The following is a 23,523-nucleotide window of genomic DNA, read 5'->3' as shown; positions in this document are numbered from 1 at the left end:
GAATTTTACTTTCTTTACAAACGCTTTCAATATGCTCAAGAATTTTGGTACTCCTGTTAATAGGACTAGAGGAAGAGAGGAGATATAGGGGATACAATTTACAAGGAAGAATTTTGCCTTTCTTTTCCTTTTCCTCCCCTATTCAAATTTGCATGAGAAGTTTCTCAACAAGATTTATGACAGCTTGTTCTCTTCCTCCCTGAATAGGAGAGAACAGGACAGAGTACAGTCAGTCCTCATCTTATGAATAGGCTGTATTACAAAAACTATCTTATTAGTCATGTATTTGGACTCTATGCATTGTACCAGAAACATCCCTTTCCAATTAGTGAGTTTTTAAATCAACACTCAAAACATACATTAATTTAGATGAGCTTGAACTGTGCCATCCTTTTAAAAATGATAAACAAATACCAATTATACCATAGTTTATAAGAGAAAGGCATTTACAAACCTAATCTTTCACAGGTTTGCAGGCAGTGTCCTTGCAACAGTATGTCTCTGAGTGTGGACAGAGCTTGGAACGTTTACATTGTCAGTGTGGGCATCTTTACTTGAATATGTTTATGATAGTATTTTGAGAGTTAATCTAACATCTAATATCTGAAGGAGATTATTTATATATAATTCTATATATTGTCAGAATTGTTAAGAATGACATTTTGGAGTAAAAAAGACTTAGATTGAATCCTAATTTAAAGTTTCAGTTTTCTCACTTTATCTTCTTCCAGTTTTATTAAGCAATAATGGACACACATCCCTGCATAAATTTAAGGCATACAGCATGTAGGTTTGATTTAAATATAATGTAAATGAGTCCAATGGGTCCAGATAAGATCCATATTCTCATATACATACATTGGAAAGAAAAGAAGAAAGGAAAATAAAAAGAAGAAAGGGAAAAAAATATCCTTTAATGAGAATTCTTAGGATATACTTTCCTAACAACTTTCCTATTTATCATAAGCAGTGTTAGCTATAGTCATCATGTTGCACATTACATCTCTAGTTCTTAGTTATCTTATAACTGGAGTTTGTACCTTTGAGCACCTTCCTATAATTCCCTCTCCCACCATTCTCTGCCTCTGGTAACCATGAGTCTCATCTTTTTGCTAGGGGTTTGTTTGTTTGCTTTTTCCTTAGATTCCTCAGATAAGTGAGATCATATAGTATTTGTCTTTCTCTATTTATTCCAGACCACTTGTTGAAAAGACTACCTTTTCTCCAGTGAATATACTTGGCTTCTTTGTCAAATATTAGTTGACCATATATGCTTCGGTTTATTTCTGGGCTTGCAATTCTGTTCCGTTGGTCTATTTGTCTGTTTTTATGCCAGTATCATACTGTTTTGATGACTATAGCTTTGTGGTATAGTTTGAAATTAAGAAGAGTGATATCTCCTGCTTTGTTCTTTCTCAAGGTTGCTTTGGCTACTTGGGATTTTTTTGTCATTCCATATAAATCTTGTGAGTGTTTTTTTCTACTTCTGTAAAAAATACCATTGGAATCTTGATAGGGATTGCATCGAATCTATAGACGGCTTTTGGTAGTATTTACATTTTAACAATATTAATTCTTGAAATCCAGGAACATAGGATGCCTTCCTATTTATTTGTGTCCTCTTTGACTTTCTTTCATCAATATATTATGGTTTTCAGCATAGAGATCTTTCATCCCTCTTAGACATTAAGACAACGTATTATTGTAATTACTGGGAAGAAAGTTCTTTCAACATCAGGTGGACTTCAATTCTTTGCTTTCAATACTTAAAAAAAAAGGAAGACCTAATAGAGTTGTCATCCAATAAAATGTTAACATTTTTTATTCTTTTGATGATTTTTGATATTTGATTTTTGTCACATAAATCAGAACCAATGGAGATATATATACACTCACGACATACATACATGTATATATGTGTGTGTTTTATACATATATGTGTGTATATACATATATGCACATACATATATATGTCTGTATCAAGAGATCTATTGCAAAGAGTTGGTCTGTATGATTGTAGGGCCTAGTTAGGCAAGTCTGAAATCTGTAAGGCAGACGCTCAGCCTGGAAAGTCTAACGCAGGAAGTGATATTGCATTCCTTAAATGGAATTTCTGAATTTCTTCCTCCTCAGGGATATCTCAGTTCTACTCTTAAAGCCTTTCAGTTGATTGGATCAAGCCCACACAGATTATCAATGATAAATTCCTTTATATAAAGTCAACTAATGGTAGATATTAACCATATCTACAAAATGCCTATACAGCAACACCTATATTCAAATTTGGTCAAATAGTTGGGTGGCATAGCCCAAACAAGTTGACATATAAAACTGAAGATCACATATGCCAACATCAAATGAATTAATATATCAATATAGTGTTGTGTTAAGAAGGAGTCTGAGACTATAATTTAATCCAGCATAGAAAAGTGCCTTGATCTATTAGTGCAATATATATATGCTATGTTTATTTAATTTGTGTCATTTAATGCATATTGAAATAGATAGTGAATTTGTAAAAAAAAAAAAAAGAGGTTTACAAATAAACTTTATTAGATGAGTTCAAGTGACTCTAAATGTCGTCATTCAGAGTATGGAGCGAGCCAAGTACCTACAAAGCTTGCACCAAGCATTGTGGAAGTACGAAAAGGTAAAAGCCAGTCTTTATCTTCAATGAACATAGCTTAATTTGTTGATAGGTATGTAGCTCCAAAGAAATAATGGTGCTTTAGGATAATGCCGCTTTAGTTAGTAACTGTCAGATAAACTATCCAGGGGACAAATACCAGAAGACTCGGATGGAAGGAGAAGTTTCTTTGTGAGAAGATGGTAAGAGAACTCTTCATTGAAGTGAAATTAGAATTGGGCTTTTAATCTAGGGATGTGGAAATATGACATTCTGGGTGTTTGTGGGAATGAGGTTGGAAGGAAAAAGGCCTGATGTGAACACAAGCACTGGTACAAGAAATACAAAGAACATTCAAGCACTGATGAAAACAGTTTGATAATGGAAGCAGGAGGCAAGTATAGCCACAGAGTTTTAGAATATGGAGGAACCACAAACCAATTACATTATTTTACAGGTGAGAAACTAAAATCTTATTTGCTTGGTTTTCTAAAGTTTAAGCATTTCATGAAAGGAAAATCCATGATTAAAATGTTTTCCCTTTGGGAGTTTCTGTGGCTCTTTTCCTTTTATCAATAGTGGCGCCTACTCTGAACAAGTGCTAGTACTTGTTTCAAATGCCGTGATGAGAAACAATTTTTTAAGACACATTTTGGCTTCTTGGAAAACAGTCTTTGAATTAATTAGTGAGGGGCCATTAATATGGGAGTAATCTCATCATTGCCAGATATTTGCTATTACTATCCTTACAGTATTGTTTTGGTAAGAGAAAAATAGAATGAGATTATTCTTTTGTTGTTGTTGTTTGAAAATTATACAGGTGGTTGTTGAATAGGAAAAATAATGATAAAAGCATTATTTTAGGAAAATTAATTTGGTGGCAGTTTTTTAAATGATTTTAAAGGATATCAGGTACTTCTGAAACCGGAATTCTAGCAGGAGTGCTACTGTGTGGTTCGAAACATGAGTTGATGAGAGTGAACAGGATGTTGGCATTTGGATCAGAGGCAACAACACATAAGAAAGAAAAAGGAAAATCGAAATTCTGTTTGTTTCTCCACTTTATTTCCAGTGTCCAGAAAAATACCTGGGGCATAGTTAAAGCTTACTCAAACTTTTTGAATAAAGTCCAGTTACAAAAACTATTTCCACAATGGAAAACTAGTGAAAATAGAAATTATCCTATCATACTAGTGAAGGCAGTTAGTGTAGCCAATCTATTACCTAAAGATAGTTCAGAAAGACACATTTTTTTCAAAAATAAACCATATAATCAAATGTATGTATCACATTAACCTATTAATCAATTAGTAAAGCAAATAGATCCATGATTGGCTTTACTTCTTTGTTGTCAAGAGTATTCTAGAAAACTGGAACTAGTTCACAGTATCCTTAGGTATTCAAGATTAACTACTACTAACCATATTTCTCAGGAACATACAAACAATTTCATACTCCGAAATAATTTATAATACATATTATAATAAACCTATCAAAACTATCTCCAAAATCATTCACTCCCAAGAGGTTTGCAGTTGGCATTAGATCAATCCCCTGCTGGGGCTAGTGAAGAGAGAAGATACATGCTACATGTTTGGGGTGCTATTCCAGCTGCAGATTCACCTGTGAAGGCAAAATACTGTCACCCAAATTATCGTAGCTCTCTCAGTTATGGCTCAGGGTGTCTATTATGTGTCAGAAATCTTTTGCAGAACAAGTAAGGCTCAGGGCACTTGAACCAAGCTTGAGTTTGGGAGCTTGGGTGTGGCATACAACTTGGCACGTGCTGATAATATCTGCAGGCAAAAGATCTTGCTGCACATGAAGATATAGATAACTACATCCAAGGCAAAGTTGGAGCTGAGAAACAAATGTTCCAAGGAAGCATTTATCAAAGAGTCCAAATTGATAGGCATATGTGTGGGATGGCACACAGAAGGGATATGGAGTCTGGAAGGCATAGTGGAGATTCAGCCCAGACATTCCCCCTTAGGCACCAGTTTGGGAAATTCCACCAAAAAAATTCACAAAATTAAGTAATTGAAGTTTCTGAATGTGGATGAGACCAGGGCAATAGGCAATTCTCAGAATTTTGGAAAAGGCTGTTGAGATCAGAGGACTCTCCACAGAAAGCAAGTTGCGGTCTCAGTCCAGGCTCTCAGAGCAGAGCTGCAGTTCCCAAGGGAGAGCCTTAGGGAGACCAACGTAGGTAGACCTTTCTCCTGTGGAGACCCAGAAATTAGATACTCAGCAATTAAAAATTTGGATGCTTAGACTTAGGTATAGGAACGACATTTCCAAAATTTGAACTCCATCATCTGGGATATGAGCTGTGTTATCCAAATAGTGGCACTGCAAGAAGACAAGCTATGACTCAGGGAACAACTTGAGGCCCAGAGGACAGCAGTGGAACAGAGCGTCCTGGGTCAAGTCTTCAGCAAAGGGAATTGGGGCAGAGCTAGGAAATGTAGTGTCAGCGTGCAAACAGCACTTCTTGGACCATGTTACTAGGGAGGGGAACTTCATTCTAAGCCATAACACACAAAAGGTTGAGTAGGATAAGTACTTTATCTGTTGTCCATACTAGTCTAGGAAAAGGCAGGAATATGCTACAAAAAAGTAACAACTGGCCCTAAATTTAGGGAGTTTGGAAGCTCAGAGTCAGGAGCAAAACTGAGACCTGACTGATGACACGCACAGAAATCCATTTTAAAAGCACATTTTCTCCTTTATAAATCCATTTGACTGCCCAAGTCAGGTCATAACTACCCCATTTTAACAAATTACAGCTCTGTTCTTCTTCAGATTGGTCTCTCAGGCTCTTTAAATCTCTGTGCGGAACTGAAGCTCGGTTCCAGACATTTCTTTCTTGTAAATGACATCAAATTTCTCGTTTTGGGCCACTGTGAAGTGATTCTTCCAGTCACCTGCTGTCCCTAAAAATAAATAAGAAAACATGTGAAGGAATAATGTATTTCCATCATGGTAATGTATACCAAAACAAAAAGTTCAAAGTTAAAGACTTTCCTTGTATTTGAAATACTTTAAAATGCCATTTCTCCTTTACTGGTCATTCCTGCCATCTAGAAATGTGGTTTAGAGCTAAATAGAACCTGACTTTTTTTTGAAATATAGTTGATATACAATATTATATTTGTTTCCATTGTACAACATAGTGGTTCCACACTTGTATCCATTAAGAAATGATTGCCATGATAAGTGGAGTTGTCATCTGTTACTACAATATTATTGACCATATTCCTTATGTTGCACTCTGTATCCTCATGACTTATCTATTTTATAACTGGAAGTTTGTTCCTCTTAATTCTCTTCACTTATTTTGCCTATTCCTCCACTCCCCTCCCCTCTGGCAACCATCAGTTTGTTCTTTGTATTTATGAGTCTGTTTCTGGTTGGTTTTGTTTTAGATTCCACATATAAGTGAAATTATATGATATTCGTCTTTCTCTGTCTGAGAGAGTGTGTGTTTCACTTAGCATAATAACCTCCAGGTCCATCCATGTTGTTGCAAGTGGCAAGATTGTGTGTGTGTGTGTGTGTGTGTGTGTGTGTATGTTTTATGGCAAGTAGTATGCCCGTGTATGTATATACCACATCTTCTCCACCCATTCGTCTATTGATGGTCACTTGGGTTTCTTCCATATTTTGCCTATTGCAAATAATGCTGCAGTGAACGTAGGGTTGCATATATCTTTTTGAATTAATGTTTTCACTTTGTTACCCAGTAGTGGATGACTGGATTATACAGTAGCTCTATTTTTAATTTTTTGAGGAACTTTCATATTGTTCTCCACAGTGACTGCACCGATTTACATGCCATCAACAGTGCGTAAGTGTTTCCTTTTCTCCACATCCTCGCCAACACTTGTGATTTCTTGTCCTATTGATACTAGCCATTCTGATAGCTGTGAAGTGATATCTCATTATGGTTTTTACTGACTTTTAAAGATACATTCTGAGAAGGGTTAATTTTCCTGTCTAAATTTATGGAACATTTAATAGTTTCCTGAAAGAGATTCTTTTAGTGTTTCTGTTTGTCATGGGTCATACGGTTACTACTGAACACTCAATCAATGGTCAGGGCAGATTTTATTTCATGAATTAGTTTGGGAAACTATTACAAACAATTGGTCATCAACACAACCATGAACTAGAAAGTTGATAAGTATCACTTCCTATGAATTTATTAATGAAGATGATATGATACTTGAAGGATACCATTTTCCCTGAGTTCACTAGACTTATACTGTATTTGCATTTTAGATGACAAGAATAGCATTTCAAGTCAAACATATAACATTCCTGAGCCATCTCTACAAAAGCAAAACTTTGGGGAACAAATTTGCATTTAATTTCTTATACTTGGATGTTTATAAATATTTATCTGAAAAATAAATTCTTAATATACTGTAAATGTGCTTGGAGATAAACGTTTGCTTTGTTATTTTATGAAATATTAAATATGTCCTGTTGAATTGCAAGCTACATTAACCCATGATGGATTGATGAAGATTTCAAATCTTTTTAATGAAAAACATCCCCATAAACAATGTTATTTCCCTGGTTATTATACCTTGATCTGTGTTCACCAGATGGCAAGAACTCTTTGAAAAGTGAGAGTAAGGTATATTTGAAATAGTCCATCTGTAAAGATGTCATTAAAAACAAAAAGCACAAATTAAACAATAAAGAGTCATATATAAAGTATTCTAATGATTTTCTATTTTGAGTGTTAATTATATAATATATATATAATATATATATATAATTATATAATATATAATATATAATATACACAAACACATTTGCTTCACAAGAGTAAAGGGAGCAGAATTTTTTTTTTTTTTTGATAAAGTAAATGCTGGCCAAAGCCCAGATTTTTCTATTTTGTTGCAATTTGGAACATAAGATAAACACTGGACATCATCTGTCCTCTCCCTACTTTTACTATTGTGTGGTTAAATTATGACATTGATTTAGCCAACATGGCATCCCTCAAGACTGAGCGTACACAACGCTTTGTTCACACATCACTTTGAACCGTGTTATCATCCATTTACATGCATGCCTCTTGCATTGCATTATGAGCTTCTCAAAGCAAATGCATGTGTCATCCATCCTTGCGTGTTCTAGAGAATGTGTGTTGCATACAGGTGTTCATGAAGAGTGTTTCCTAAACATAAATGAGCGAATAAATGGGTATTCTTTAAATGTTTATTGAATGCATGAATGAATAAATGAGTAGACAAATCTTAAGCTATTTAGATTAAGAAGAATGTGCTACTTTTTAATGTATTATTTACAGTCAGAAAAAAAACATTTCAAATGCTTACATGTCATTTACCATAATCCTCCCCCAAAACTTATGCCACAGATCTTATTACTTTCTCCATATTTTCAGTGATGTAACCAGACTTCTGGCAGATTGATTAAATGTATTCAAAAACATAGATTCAGGGACTGGCAAAGCCTGGATAAACCCCGGATCAATCTGACGACAAAGGGTATGTTTTTTTATTACTTCCAGAGGGGATGTAAAGACCATCTCTATTATGAGACTAGCACGCAGTCTTTTCTGCTTGAAGTTGGAGAAACCATAGAACCCAGATACTGAGCTTGTTTTATCTACCTCTATACCCTAATGAAGTATCATGGGGTGGTATCAATTTTCATATGACTGGGAATAAAACCTTCCTGGAAGTTACATTCAGATAATCTGAAAAAATAAGTATTGCCTTGTTTAGTAAAGGAGGGTTTTTTCCCCTGATTTTTTCCATCAGCAAAATGTGCGTATGTGAGCATCAGGCTTTGTTTAGACACCATTTACAATGAAAAATTTACTTTGCCTTCTTATACCAGAGGTTAGTTTTGAGAAGTTAAATTTAATGTTTTTTAAAATAATAATAAAAAAACAATTTGAAAACACCAGGACTATTTGCTATTTTGATAAGTAATGTAGAAAAATGTTTTAGAAAAAAATTTAACCATATAACTTTTTGAAAATCAAAGGTTTTCAGCCATATGTTCATATGTACAGTACATTTCTAGGGTTATGTTTACTTCCAAGCACACCAATTGAAATCCTACCCCTTCATCTCTACTTCAACAAAGAACAGTGAAAATAGAGGGTGACATTATTAGGTGGATAGCTTCTCAAGTTTGTTTAAGTTAATAATTTGTTAAATGTATTATTTTTATCATTGATAAAATATTTTTGACACAAATCATATACAATAAGTCACAATATGCAGGAATTGCTTCAGTGGAATCAATAGCAAATGCCATATTCCTCTATTGTTATCTTTTTATGTTAAATTTAGATTCCATGTTTCCTATAATTCAGACAGTATCTTTAGGGAGCAAAATCTTCCCATAGGGTAAAGAAAAGTCCTTTCTCCTTGTGAACCTTTAACAAAGTGACCACTGTTTTCTAAGTAGTGTGGGGTCTTTAAAGTAGATGGTCCTGTACTGAGTGACATTAGTTTATCACTGAGGAGAAGAGGGAGTCCTATGCCTATTTAGGCAAAGATTTAAGATTTAGGAATAACAATTTTGGAATGACTCACATTGGGATTGACAAAACTACTCCCAGTTAGTACCGTAGTAAACAGAAGAAGAAATATGCATCAAATACCCAAGATATTCTGGTAATGGGTTTATAATGCATTATTTCCTTTAGTAATTTCTAATCTAGTTCAACAACTTTTGTGGTAGGTATTTTTAGTGTCTTTATATTACAGATGAAGAAATTGGTGCCAAAACTGGCTAAGTAAATTTTAGAGATCATTACTCCTCATTTCAGAGTAATTCATAAGAAAATGAAAAGGGAAAATTAAACTCAGCAAAATATTTACCTTTACGCATAAATGAGGATTTGCTATGATCCATCATTGTACTTGGTAGATGTGTATAATTCACCAGAGGGTTATCCTTCATCATTTCAAATGAGGTGTGATGGATAATCTTATTTAAGACCTCATCATTCAAATTCTTCTCTAGAAATCTAACAATCTTCTTGACTTCCCGCTTTGGATCCTATCAATGGTTAACGAGACATACCCAAGAAAATGGTAAACAAAAACATAATTAATGTAATGTGAAATCTATAATATTTATAATCTGTTTCCTTAAATGTTGGTTCATAATATTCAATTCATATTTTGTTGGGTCATCAATGGTTTTTTTAAGTTAATCATAAAAATGAAAAAACCAATAATTTATGTTTGGCAAAAATAGATGAAATATTTTGTTTATTCTAAATTTCATATTTTTAGTTTCATATCAAAAGTGCAATAAGAACAAAGCTTGGTCTAAATATTAACAATATTTGGAGAAAAAATAACAGCTATTTTAAGCTCAAGTTGTAATCGATTTGAACAGTGAATATTTAGGGACCAAGTATTTATTCTTCTTGCCTTTATTTATTTGTTCTTAATCAAAATTCTTTTCTTGTTTTTAATAACAATATTTAAAAATAAAAATAATAAATTCGTGAATAACTTCAAGTATGTTTGCCTTAGAGTACTTATACCTTAGACCTTGTTTGGACATAAATTATTAAAAATAAACGCAGGGCCACCTGTATGGTACAGTTCGTTGAGCATCCAACTCCAGGTTTCAATTCAGGTCATGACCTCAGGGTCATGAGATTGAGCTCCAAGTCAGGTTCCACACTCAGTGCGGAATCTGCTTGAGCCTCTCTCTCCCTCTTCCCCTGCTCACACTCTTTCTTTCTCTCTTAAATAAATAAATAAATAAATAAATAAATAAATAAATAAAATCTTTAAAACAACTCCAATGAAAGTGCATTAAGTTATTCGTTAACTACAGAGAACAAAATCCAAGAAGTGAATCATTTTCCAGATTCTAATGACATTAACTTAATATCTGCAACTTTTAGGAAGCTAAACTAAACTCTATATGGATACGTAAGGAAATATTTTGAGAAGGTGATATCTAAGTTGAAAAAGATTTGTCAGAATATAGGATCTCATAATGTTTTGAAGGGAGAAATAAAAGCAAAGTGCTTGAAGTTAGGTTTGAGTTGTTCATAGAAATAAGAGAGGCTATAAAATTGGAAAGATAAATTGAGGAGAAAATGAGAAAATCCTTGGATGTCCCGCTGAAGGATTTAGACTTTATCTCTTATGCAGGGAAGCCACAGCATTTAATAATGTGTCATTAACACTGTGTGTATGTTCATGTATACACATGTGTGTGTTTTGGCAGGGAGTTCCTTACAAGGAAAGTTCTGGCAATATATTATATCTCAGACCTTGAAGAGAGCAGAATGAGATGACTAAATAAGGAACATGAGTGCTTGAAATAAGTAAAAGGTCAGAAATTATGATAATGGAAAAAAGTTCAAAAGAAAAGTTAATAGTGGTAGTAGGAAAACCACAGATGGACAGCCAAATAGAGAACAATTTCTATTAGGGATTCGAAGTGTTTGGAGAACAATCTGGCCACTGTCAAAGTGTCAGTGAGTGTTAGTTTATGGTGCAGTAGAAGTGAAAGCAGAGTGCTGGTACCTACTGAATCTCCTTCTGCTGTATTTCTCTTTCACCTCATTGATTGAGAATATATGCAGACACTCAAACCAGTGTCAATTATTAGAATTCTCTTTGAATTTTATTATTGATATGTAACTATAATTTTGTTCTATTGTTGTTGTTAAACTTCTTAATATAACATCGTCTAAAAATAACTGTATGACAGGAGAAAAAGACCATCTATTAAGTATGATAATGTAGCAGGTTTGAGTGGGATTCAGAAGATCTAGATATGCTTATAAAGCTGATTAGGACAAACTGTAAATCAGTTTGAATGAGTGGATTTGAATAATGCATTTTAGCTGAACAGGAGAGAAATGGTTGACACAAGAGTGTCATGTGGGGGGCAGCATGATGTTGGACTCAGAATGTGGACACCAGGCTGGCCCAGAAAGTGTATTTCCCCATCCTATGGAGAAAAAGGGACTATATTTAGAAGTTAAAATTGCTGTTTTCATAAAGTTATTAAGTGCTGCTCTGGTGTCTGGAAAGTAAGGAAAAAGTACAGAAGGAGAATTTTCTTCTTATGAAGAATTCATGACTTAACTCCGGCTAATCAAATACTCAAGGAATATCACCACTTTTTACAAGTGTTTTCATAAAACCACTTCAGTTTCACAGCTGCATGTTGCCAGCAAATTGAAAATTAATTGCTCAAGCCCTGTATAAATGGGCAATCGTAAAGTTCTGACGGTAGATTCTCTATGGGCTGCAAACAAGCGTGATGGAAGGTGGGAGCCTGGGCAGAGCAGAAAAATTCAGAGGACTCTTTTTGTTGAGATGTGAGAATACCTTGGGGGTTTCTTAGAAATATTTGGATCAAGGGAAATTTTACATGGGGCAAGGTTTTTGTTATGCAAAGGAAGACCGATGTCTCTAAGATGTTTGTTATTACTGCTTATTCATATATTTATTCATTCAAGCAATCAATTATTCATACAAGTGATTCTATGAGCCGCTATGTATGTGTAAGGTGCTATATTCTGTACTATGAACATAGTTACAAGAATGATAGATACTGTACCTTCCATCATGAACTGAAAGTCTAAAATGTATCCTCATTTGTAAGTCCAATCTTTTTCAAGTAGAGGAACTTGGTTTCCACATATTTCTCAGGGGTGTGTGTGTGTGTGTGTGTGTGTTTGTATTTGCCTAATTTAAGTAAAATGAATAGACCTGGAATTTTGCAGCAATATTTGAATTGATACTAGTTCATACAGGAGACTTGATGAATGCTTATGAATCCCCAAACTAAGAGGGAGATAGTAAGAGAGTAAAGGAGAGGGATTTGAAAGTTATAATAGGTAGGGCATGTGAACCAATGGGCTGTTCACAATATAGTGGAACCGTATCCACTATGTGGATGTCAATGAGGACAATGTATTTTCAAATTTTGAAAATTAATGGACATGTATGTAAGTGATGAGTCACTAAATTCTACACCTGAAATGAATATAACACTGCATGTCAACTAACTGGGATTTAAATAAAAATTTTGAGGGAAAAAAAAATGAATGGACAAATAACATCATTAACCAAACACAGAATAAAAGAAGAAAAGGATTACATGTTGGAGAGAGAGAAGCAAGATGAAATTAGTTTTGAAGTGTTAAATTTAAAGGTCATTTTAATAAAAACATGGGTCTGAATTAGGGTAGAAGTTAAAATGGAGTTTTGGGGGATCATTACCACGTAAAGAGCTTTGTCAACGGTAGGCATGGGTACGATCACCAAAGTGTAGCATACAGCTTACAGAGAAAGCTGACTAAGTGACAGATGGAGATCCACAGGAAAGCCAGGAGAGTGTGATAGCCTATTAATGTTGGAAAGAATTTCAACAAGAGAAGGTGTTCACAATAAGTACAATGATTAAAAAGTATAAGAAGATAAAAATACCACGGATTTCACCATTAGAAGTTACTAATGATCTTAGCAAGATTTGGGTAAACAAGCATTGAGAAGAGGCAAAATAATCACATCATTTTATTTATTTATTTATTTTTACTCCATAGATGAAGTTGAAAATAGATATTAACCTTTACCCCAGGATGTAATGGAGGAATTATCAGAATGAATTTCTACCATTTTACCTCTTTCATATCTTCATAGTACAAGAAAAGTATTGGGTGTTCTTCCTTTTTCTCCCACCAGCTCTTAACATGATTAAACCAGGAGCCATAAGCCACTAAAACCAGAGAAACAGTCTATTACCATAAGCATTCATCAAATTAAAGGTTTGTTTCTAAACAATAAGTTAAATTGTACAAACATTTTGTGGAATTCAGTAATCAAGGGAACTGGATATATAAGACCAATTAAAAATATATATAATCAGCCACTTACGGATGTACAGATTAAAAAAATATAAAGAACGAAGGAAGCTTTTCAAATGAAAATACATTGGCCTCCATGTGGGTTTTATTTAGCCTCACATGGAAGTAAACCATTCTACAAAATACTCATATTAACTATTTATCTAAGTACTATAAATATATGTATACCTGATCAAACTAAGGATTTGGGCAAGTTAAACAATTCCCATTGTAACTGGAACTGAGAATGGATTTCTAGCAACTGGAAAAACATTTGAGAATATTTTCATCAGGCCAATGTTAAATACCAAATTTATATATTGATATTATAGTAAAATATTAGATACAGTTGATCAAATTCTTTTAATGCTATATAAGTGTACTTTTTACCGGCTTGGAAAAGCAAATGTCTTGATAGGAAAAGTCACACCAGTGATAGTTATCAGTATTATTAAAAAGGAAAAGTACTTATTAATTTCAAGCCCAGGCCTACCTACCATTTCCAGTCATGAATCTCTCCAGATATTCTTCCCAGGGACCAGGCACAGGTTCCAAATTATTCATTAAGTCAAAATGGTAATATGAGACAGCAACATCCTTGGCATTTCGAGCCAGATAAATCATCTGCAGGGAAAAAAAGAAAACCGTATGGATTTGAAATCCATGAAATTAAAAACAGGAAAAATTAGAGAAAATTAATGAAACAAAAAGCTGCCTCTTTTTAAAAAAATGAACAAAATTTTTAAACATCTAGCAAGACTAACAAAAAAGAAGACACAAACAACTAATATCAAGAAAAAAACAGGAGGTATCACAACAAATCTTATAGCCATTAAAATTACAATGAGTGTGAAAAGATGCTCCATATCACATGTCATCAGGGAAGTGGAAATTAAAGCAACAATGAGACGCCACTCTTTACTTATTAGAAAGACCAATATCCAGATAACTGGCACCAAATCCTGGTGAGGATGTTGAGCAACAGGAACTCTCATTCATTGCTGCTGGGATTGCAAAAATGGTACTGCTACTTTGGAAGACACTTCTGCAGTTTCTTACAACACTAAACATAGTTTTACCCACAATCCAGCAATCACACTGCTTGGTATTTATCCAAAGGTGAAAAATAAGGTCCACACAAAAAACTGCAAGTGGAGTATAGAGCAGCTTTATTCCTAATTGCCAAAATGTGGAAGGAAACAAGATGTCCTTTAGGAGGTGCGTGAATAAACTGGGATACACCCAGACAATGGAATGTTATTCAGCACTAAAATGAAATGAGCTATCAAGTCATGAAAAGACATGGAAGAATGCATGTTACTAAGTGAAAGGATGCAATTTGAAAAAGCTACATACTGTATGATTCTAAATATATGACCTTCTGGGAAAGCCAAAGGTCATATAGTTAGACCTTCTAACGTATAGAAGGTCTATGTATTTTTTTATTGACTCCATGAAAACTGTGGAGGCAATAAAAAAGATCAGTGGTTGCCATGCTGGGAGGAGAGGGTGATGAATAGGTGGAGTACAGAAGATTTTTAGGGCAGCAAAATTACACTGTAGGATACTATAATGTATATATATGTCATTATACCTTTGTCCAAATCCATTGAATGTGCAATACCAAGAGGGAACCCTAATGTAAACTATGAATTTTAGGTGATAATGATGTGTCGATGTAGGTTCATCAGTTGTAACAAATGTACCACTCTGGTGGGGGATGTTGATAACAGGTAGCTATGCATTTGTTGGGGCAGGGGATATTTGGGAAATCTCTTTGCCTTCTATTCAATTTTGCTGTGAACTTAAAATTGCTCTAAAAATAAAATTGCTATAAAAAACACAGTCTGTTCAAAGAAAGAATAAGAAGAGAATTATGGGGGTGCCTTGATGGCTCAGGCAGTTAAGTGTCTGCCTTCATCTCAGGTCATGATCCCAGGGTCTTGGGATTGAGCCCCATATCAGGTTCCCTATTCAGCGGGGAGTCTGCTTCTCCCTCTCCCTTTGCCCCTCCCTCCTTGCTCTCTCTCACTCAAATGAAGAAATAAAATCTTTTAAAAAAGAAGAGAATTATGAAACACTTTTCGTTACAAAATTCCACAACTTAGAACTCCTCACACATTCCTCACACATCACAAACTAGCAAAATCAGTTAAGTTGAAATAGATCATCAGAATAGCCCCACAAATATTGAAGAAATTGAATTTCAAATTTAAAAGTTCCCCAGAAGCAAATATCCAGGCACAATGGTTTCACTGGAGAATTTTACCAAATAATCAAATAAGAACTGACATCCTTATGTTGAGTTTTCAGAGAAGGCCAGAATATCTAGGGATAGCTGGGGAATAGCAGTAGCAATATTGTGCTGAGATGGGGATCCTGTTGTTACATACCTTTGGCAAACTTGATTATGTAGGTTTAGACTGAAATACATATATTTTTAATTGAAACACTCCTTATGGAGCTCAGTTCTCATGGTATCAAACAAAACATTTGAGCAATCACTTACTATGGGCATGACTAAAGGGATAGGGTCACATTAAAAAAAATGACTCGCAGTGTAGAATGTACCTTGCAGTTGTTCTCCCAGAAAGACTTAGGAAGGAGATCAATTGGTAGATGCGTCTTCACAAGCCGCGGTGATGGATTCTTCTCTAATTGTTCTATTCCTGGGGAAATTTTAGTTTGGTATATAGATACATTAGAGGCTACAAAGAGCTTGCATTTCCTGATTTTCTCCGACCTTTTAAAATATTTTTGAGCAGTATACCATGCTGCTAAATTTTGGACCAATCACAGGAATTATCTGGATTCTCGGAGGCAATATTGCATAATGGTTAAGGGCATAGTTAGCCTCCTAAGTCTGTCACTTAAACATTGTGAGACATTTGAAACTATGCTAGTCGCTGTGTTTCACTTTTTCTACCTCCAAAATGAGGGGTAATTATATCAGCTTTAGCAATTTGGAGTTTTATCGTAACTTGCATTATTATAAATAATTATGAAAATCGTTTGTTTCTCAAAGAGGTATGGATAATTACCAATTCTCATACAGCTATTGTTTTGCGTCTGCTGTTATGGTATAGACAGCGTTACATCTGTAGAGCGTCAGCTGTTGCACCTGCATTTTTTTCATTATTTCCTCTATGTGTCATATGTACATACATGCAAAATGAAAATGTTGTGTAACTTTTAGGTGTTAGCTGAACTCACCAAAGGCATACAACTAATATGTGGAAGAATCTGGCTTCAAATCAAGTCATTGGATAAGGGGTATGTCAACTTCCCTGAGACAAAAAATATCCATTTATTTTGTCTAGTCAGAGCAAAAATGATCCCAGGGGCCTGGATCTCACAAATAAGTGACTTGGCTAGTCTGAAGGCACTTCTGGGATAAAGGCACACTCGGAATTCCTGACACAGACTAGGAAGAGTGGGGCCAACCCTTTAAATTTAACTATTCTTTATACACACTCAGTGGCCTTTATCATATCGCAGATATATCTTTTAATGATGTCATAGCCTATAGAGTCATCAGCACCTAAAATCTCCTTCAGATTTCATATCCAAAAAAATCTTAGAGTCTTATGCATTTTTTCACAATATTACTTATATCGTCTAACCCCTAGATTACCTGTTAACCCTACATTATCTTCCCACCTTTTGCATACAAAGGCACACCTGCTCAAAATTGCATCTGACTCACTCATTCAAAACAATCTTATGCATCATTTGTTTACAAAAAGTTATTACATATGCTAAAAAGCCACTCAATCTCTATTAAAACATCCTTTAAAATATTCTATATAATACTTATTTTTGTTTCAGTGTATTTACTTGTTTGTTTGTTTGTTGTCAGCTCCATGCTTCTTCCCCATCCCCACTCCCACCCCCAAACACACACACTAGAATGGAGATTCCACAAGCTCCAGGATGTAGCCCATTTTGAATGTTCTATAGAGAATAATGCATAGCACGGAGTTGTATTAGCACATAGTTGTATTAGGAAGAATCTCTTAATTTTAATGTGGATAGGGTTGACTGACTTAGGAAATAAAGATCAAGAATCCTAGTTAAATTTGAATTTCAGATAACAACAGATATCTTTTAGTGTTAGTATCTTCCATGCAATATTTGGGATATACTTATGCTAAACAAAATACCTACTTATCTGAATTTCAAATTTAATTGGGTATCTTGAGTTTTATCTGGAAACATTAATTATACACCTATAAAATTCCACCAGATATTTTATTATGCTACTACTAACCTGGTAACTACAGCCACTTTATCCAGCATTTAGAAATGAGAAATCATCATCTTCCACAACCCACTATTCCTCAATGCCCATGACATGAACTTTTACATTTTTTTTAAAAGATTTTATTTATTTATTCGACAGAGATAGAGACAGCCAGCGAGAGAGGGAACACAAGCAGGGGGGAGTGGGAGAGGAGGAAGCAGGCTCATAGTGGAGGAGCCTGATGTGGGGCTCGATCCCATAACGCCAGGATCATGCCCTGAGCCGAAGGCAGACGCTTAACCGTTGTGCCACCCAGGCGCCCCATGAACTTTTACATTTTTTTTAAAATGAAGTTTTCCTTTTATCTGTTGCTCCTCTTCACTCCTTCAACTTCACTGAAAGATTTCCTAAACTCTAGGTTGTAATTGTTTTGCCATGTGAGGTCTTTAAATGAACCCTTAATTGCACGAATATGATTGTTAGGAATATGTAACGACATTACACACATTCATATTCAGGCTCCAGAGTAAATCTGAGTGACAATTTATCCTCTTTTATCTGCTGAATCTCACTTCCTCACTCTCTGGTGATGTTGCACAGACTCACTTCCCACCTCTAAACCCCCATCTCCCACCAGTCATCCCTGACTCCCTGCCCCGCTTACTTTGATTCTATCACTTTTTCATTTCCTATTTTTTATGGCTCTGGAGTCTTATCTCATTCTTGCACTCACTTTGTTTGCTTGTCCCAGAATAATTATTTTAGTTCCAAGATTCATCATTTGCTCTGACTTCAGGCAACCACACGGAAGGAATGACACCCTCACAGTTGGTTCTTCTCTTCCTATGGAAGTAACTAGCTCTGGAAGGGTAGGGAATTTTGATTTTGCTCTTTAAATTGATATAAACATTCACCACCATATTTCTGTCTTCCTATCCCAGGTTTCCAGTGCATTTGAGGGCCAGGTCTCACTTCTTGAGCCTTTTGCATTTGCCTAGAGGACACTATACCCTCTTAGATCACTGAGTAGTTCTTGAAAGCTACAAGCCCTTCATGATCTGTCCCTGTCTAGTCTCTAGTTGTTTTTTATCTCACTTTTCCCCTTTCATTGTTGTTTTGTTCCAGCTTTGTCCACCCTATGAGATTATAGTTCTCTCCCCCACCTTTTGTTTTGGTTTGGTTTGGTTTTGTTTGATTTTCTGTTGTGGTTTCCAACCACTTCAGATTTGTCTAGGTTGTATTTTGCTTGGGTCATGGTTATTTTGGATTCTGCTCACTTGCTCACCCTAAGTATGGGCAAAATGACTATAAGGAGAAATTCACAACAAAAGAAAGAACCAGAGATGTTCTCTGCCATAGTATTAATCGATATGGATATAAGTAAGATGTCAGAGATGGAATTCAGGATAGCAATTATACAGTTAATAGCTAGGTTTGAAAAAAGCATAAATGACAGTAGAGAATCTCTAAGGGCAGAAATGAGATCTAATCAGGCCAAACTTAAAAATGCTATAACTGAGATGCACTCTAAATTGGATGCTCTAACAGTTAGGGTAAATGAGGCAGAAGAAAGAATAAGTGTTCCAGAGGACAGTCTGATGTAAAAGAAGGAAGTTGAGGAAAAGAAAGAGACAATTCAGAGCTCATGAAGAAAGGCCTCAAGAATTTAATGATGCCCTGAAAAGAAAAAAATATTAGAATTATTCGGGTGCCTGAGGGGGTGAAGAGAGAGAGGGGTCCAGAAGGTATATTTCTGAGAACTTCCCTAATCTGGGGAAGGAAACAAGCATTCATGTCCAAGAGGCAGAGGACCCCTCCCAAAAATCAATAAAAATAAATCAACATCCCATATATAATAATGAAATTCGCAAATTTTAGAGAAAAGGAAGTTATCCTGAGAGCAGATTGGGAGAGGAGGTGCCCTACATATGGAGGGAGGAACATCTTAGAATTACATCAGACCTATCCGCAGAAACCTAGCAGGACAGAAAGGGCTAGCATGATATATTCAGGATACTAAATGAGAAGAACATGCAGCCAAGAATACTTTATCCAGCAAGGCTGTCATTCAGAATGGAAGGAGAGCTAAAGAGCTTCCTAGACAGAAACTGAATGAATATGTGACCACCAAGCCATCCCTGCAAGAAATATTAAGGGGGATATTGTAAGTGAAGAGAGACCCCAAGACTAACATAGACCAGAAAGAAGCAGAGACAAACTACAAAACAGGGACTTTACAGGCAATACAATGGACTAAATTCATATCTTTCAATAGTTACTCTGAATGCAAATGGGCTAAATGCTCCAAACAAAAGACACAGGGTATCAGGTTGGATAAAAGAGCAAGATCCATCCACATGCTGTCTACAAGACCTATCCACAGAATTTTAGACCTAGATACACCTCCAGGCTGAAGGGGTGGAGAACCATTTACCACACAAATGTATGTCAAAATGAAGCTAGGGTAGCAATCCTCATATCAGACAAATTAGATTTTATTTTATTTTTTTTTAAAGATTTTATTTATTTATTTGACAGAGATAGAGACAGCCAGCGAGAGAGGGAACACAAGCAGGGGGAGTGAGAGAGGAAGAAGCAGGCTCATAGCAGAGGAGCCTGATGTGGGGCTCGATCCCAGAACGCTGGGATCACGCCCTGAGCCGAAGGCAGACGCTTAACCGCTGTGCCACCCAGGCGCCCCCCAGACAAATTAGATTTTAAACCAAAGACTGTAGTAAGAGATGTAGAGGGATACTATATCATTTTTAAAGGGTCTATCCAACATGGAGATCTAACAATTGTAAATATTTATGCCCTCAACATGGGAGCAGCCAATTATATAAGCCAATTAATAACCAAAGTAAATAATACCTATTCTTCTGAAGCTGTTTCAAAAAACAGAAATGGAAGGAAAACTTTCAAACTTGTTCTATGAGGCTAGCATTACCTTGATCCTTAAACCAGACAAAGACCCCACCAAAAAGGATAATTACAGACCAATATCCTTGATGAACACAGATGCCAAAATTCTCACCAAGATACTAGCCAATAGGATCCAATCCAATTAAAAGGATTATTCATCACAACCAAGTGGGATTTATTTCTGGGCTTCAAGGGTGGTTCAACATTCACAAATCAATCAACAGGATAGATCAGATTAATAAAAGAAACAACAAAAACCATATGATCCTCTCAATCGATGCAGAAAAAGCATTTGACAAAATACAGCATCCTGTCTTGATTAAAACTTTTCAAAGTATAGGGACAAAGGGAACATATCTCAATATCATAAAAGCCATCTATGAAAAGCCCACAGTGAATATCATTCTCAATGGGGAAAAACTGAAAGCTTTTTCCTTAAGGTCAGGAACACGACAGGGATGCCAACTCTCACCACTTTTGTTCAACATAGTACTAGAAGTGCTTGCCTCAACAGTCAGACAACAAAAAGAAATAAAAGGCATTCAAATTGGCAAAGAAGAAGTCAAATTCTCACTGTTTGTAAATTTCATGATACTTTATGTGGAAAACCCAAAACACTCTACCCCAAATTGCTAGAACTCATACAGGAATTCAGCAACATGGCAGGATACAAAATCAATGCACAGAAATCTGTTGCATTTCTGTACACTAACAATGTGACTGAAGCAAGAAAAATAAGGAATCTATCCCATTTATAACTGCATCAAAAACCATAAGATACCTAAGAATAAACCTAACAAAGAGGTAAAGGATCTGTACTCTAGAAACTACAGAACACTTATGAAAGGAATTGAGGAAGATACAAAGAGATGGAAAAACATTTCATGCTCATGGATTGGAAGAATAAATATTGTGAAAATGTCTATGCTGCCCAGAACAATCTACATATTCAATGCAATCTCTATCAAAATACCATTGACATTTTTCAGAGCTAAGACAACCCTAAAATTTGTATGGAAACAGAAAAGACCCCGAATAGCCAAAGGAATGTTGAAAAAGAAAACCAAAGCTGGGGGCATCACAATGCATGACTTCAAGCTGTATTTAAAAGCTGTGATCATCAAGACAGCATGGTACTGGCACAAAAACAGACACATAGATCAATGGAACAGAATAGAAAGCTCAGAAATAGACCCTCAACTCTATGGTCCACTAATCTTCAACAAAGCAGGAAAGACTATCCAATGGGAAAAAGATGGTCTCTTCAACAAATGGTGCTGGGAAAATTGGACAGCCACATGCAGAAGAATGTGACTGGAACATTCTCTTATGCCATACACAAAGATAAACTCCAAATGGATGAAAGAAAGACCTAAATGTGAGACAGGAATCCATCAAAATCCTAGAGGAGACACAGGCAGCAACTCTGTGGCCTCGGCTGCAGCAACTTCTTGCTAGACACATCTCCAGAGGCGAGCAAAACAAAGGCAAAAATGAACTATTGGGACTTCATCAAGATAAAACATTTCTGCATGGCAAAGGAAACAGTCAACAAAACTAAAAGGCAACCTATGGAATGGGAGAAGATGTTTACAAATGACATAACAGATAAAGGTCTGGTATCCAAGATCTATAAAGAACTTCTCAAACTCAACACCCAAAAAACAAATAATCCAGTCAAGAAATGGGCAGAAGACATGAACAGATACTTCTCCAAGGACGACATTCAAATGGCCAACAGGCACTAGAAAAAATTCTCCACATCACTGGTCATCAGGGAAATACAAATCTAAACCTCAATGAGATAACACCTTACACCAGTTAGAATGACTAAAATTAACAAGGCATGGAACAACAAATGTTGGCAAGGATGTGGAGAAAGGGGAACCTTCTTACACTGTTGGTGGGAATGCAAGCTGGTGCAGCCACTCTGGAAAACAGTATGGACTTTCCTCAAGAAGTTAAAAATAGAGCTACCCTACAACCCAGCAATTGCACTACTTGGCATTTACCCCCAAAGATACAGTTGTAGTGAAAAAAAGGGGCACCTGCACCCCAATATTCATAGCAGCCATGTCCACAATAGCCAAACTGTGGAAGGAGCTGAGATGTCCTTCAACAGACGAATGGATAAAGAAGATGTGGTTCATATATACAATGGAATATTACTCAGTCATCAGAGAGGATGAATACTTATCATTTACATCTACATGGATGGAACTGGAGGATATTATGCTGAATGAAATAAGTCAATCAGAGAAAGACAATTATCATATGGTTTCACTCATATGTGGAATATAAGAAATAGCACAGAGGATGATAGGGGAAGGGAGGGAAAACTGAATGGGAAGAAATCAGAGAGGGAGACAAACTGTGAGAGACTCTTAACTTGGGGAAACAAACTGAGGGTTGCTGGAGTGTAGGTGGGTGTGGGGATGGGGTAACTGGATGATGGGCATTAAGAAAGGCATGTAATGTGATGAGCAATGGGTGTTATAAGAAACTAATGAATCATTGAACACTAATCGAGAACTAATGATGTACTATATGTTGGCTAACTGAATTTAAATTAAAAAGAAAATCTGGTTTTGAATTTTAAAAATTATAATTAAAAAAAATAATATTATAAAATTATAATTCTTAAGTAGTTTAAACTTACCTGAAGTTCTTAGTCCAGGGACTGCCATTTCCAACATTGGAACTTTAACTGTTATAAAATCCCGCTTACATTTTTCAACATCTCCATTATTTAGAACCATGTCCACAATTTCACTAACCCAAGTGGTTCCTATGGTGAAAGACAACATTTTTTTGTAACCATCCCTTGAATCTGGGAGGAAAAGTCCC

At 35.6% G+C, this 23,523-nt stretch overlaps 1 protein-coding gene across 2 annotated transcripts in view; it reads right to left on the bottom strand.

Moving 5' to 3' along the window:
- Positions 1-3,675: 3,675 nt before the first annotated feature.
- The window catches only part of SULT1B1 (sulfotransferase family 1B member 1), a 26,742-nt gene continuing 6,894 nt past the window's right edge, over positions 3,676-23,523 (bottom strand). For both annotated transcript variants that reach the window (XM_008683684.2, XM_040625438.1), the window contains 6 exons: positions 23,336-23,464; positions 16,083-16,180; positions 14,009-14,135; positions 13,290-13,384; positions 9,502-9,682; positions 3,676-5,562 (listed from right to left, as the gene is read on the bottom strand). In XM_008683684.2, the coding sequence (XP_008681906.1) occupies positions 5,450-5,562; positions 9,502-9,682; positions 13,290-13,384; positions 14,009-14,135; positions 16,083-16,180; positions 23,336-23,464 (743 nt within the window). In that variant the 3' untranslated portion in view covers positions 3,676-5,449. The remainder of the gene's footprint in view (positions 5,563-9,501; positions 9,683-13,289; positions 13,385-14,008; positions 14,136-16,082; positions 16,181-23,335; positions 23,465-23,523) is intronic.

The sequence above is a fragment of the Ursus maritimus genome, unplaced genomic scaffold (genome assembly GCF_017311325.1).
Source record: "Ursus maritimus isolate PB19 unplaced genomic scaffold, ASM1731132v1 scaffold_8, whole genome shotgun sequence".
NCBI lineage: Eukaryota > Metazoa > Chordata > Mammalia > Carnivora > Ursidae > Ursus > Ursus maritimus.
This window is presented reverse-complemented; position numbering and strand designations above follow the sequence as displayed.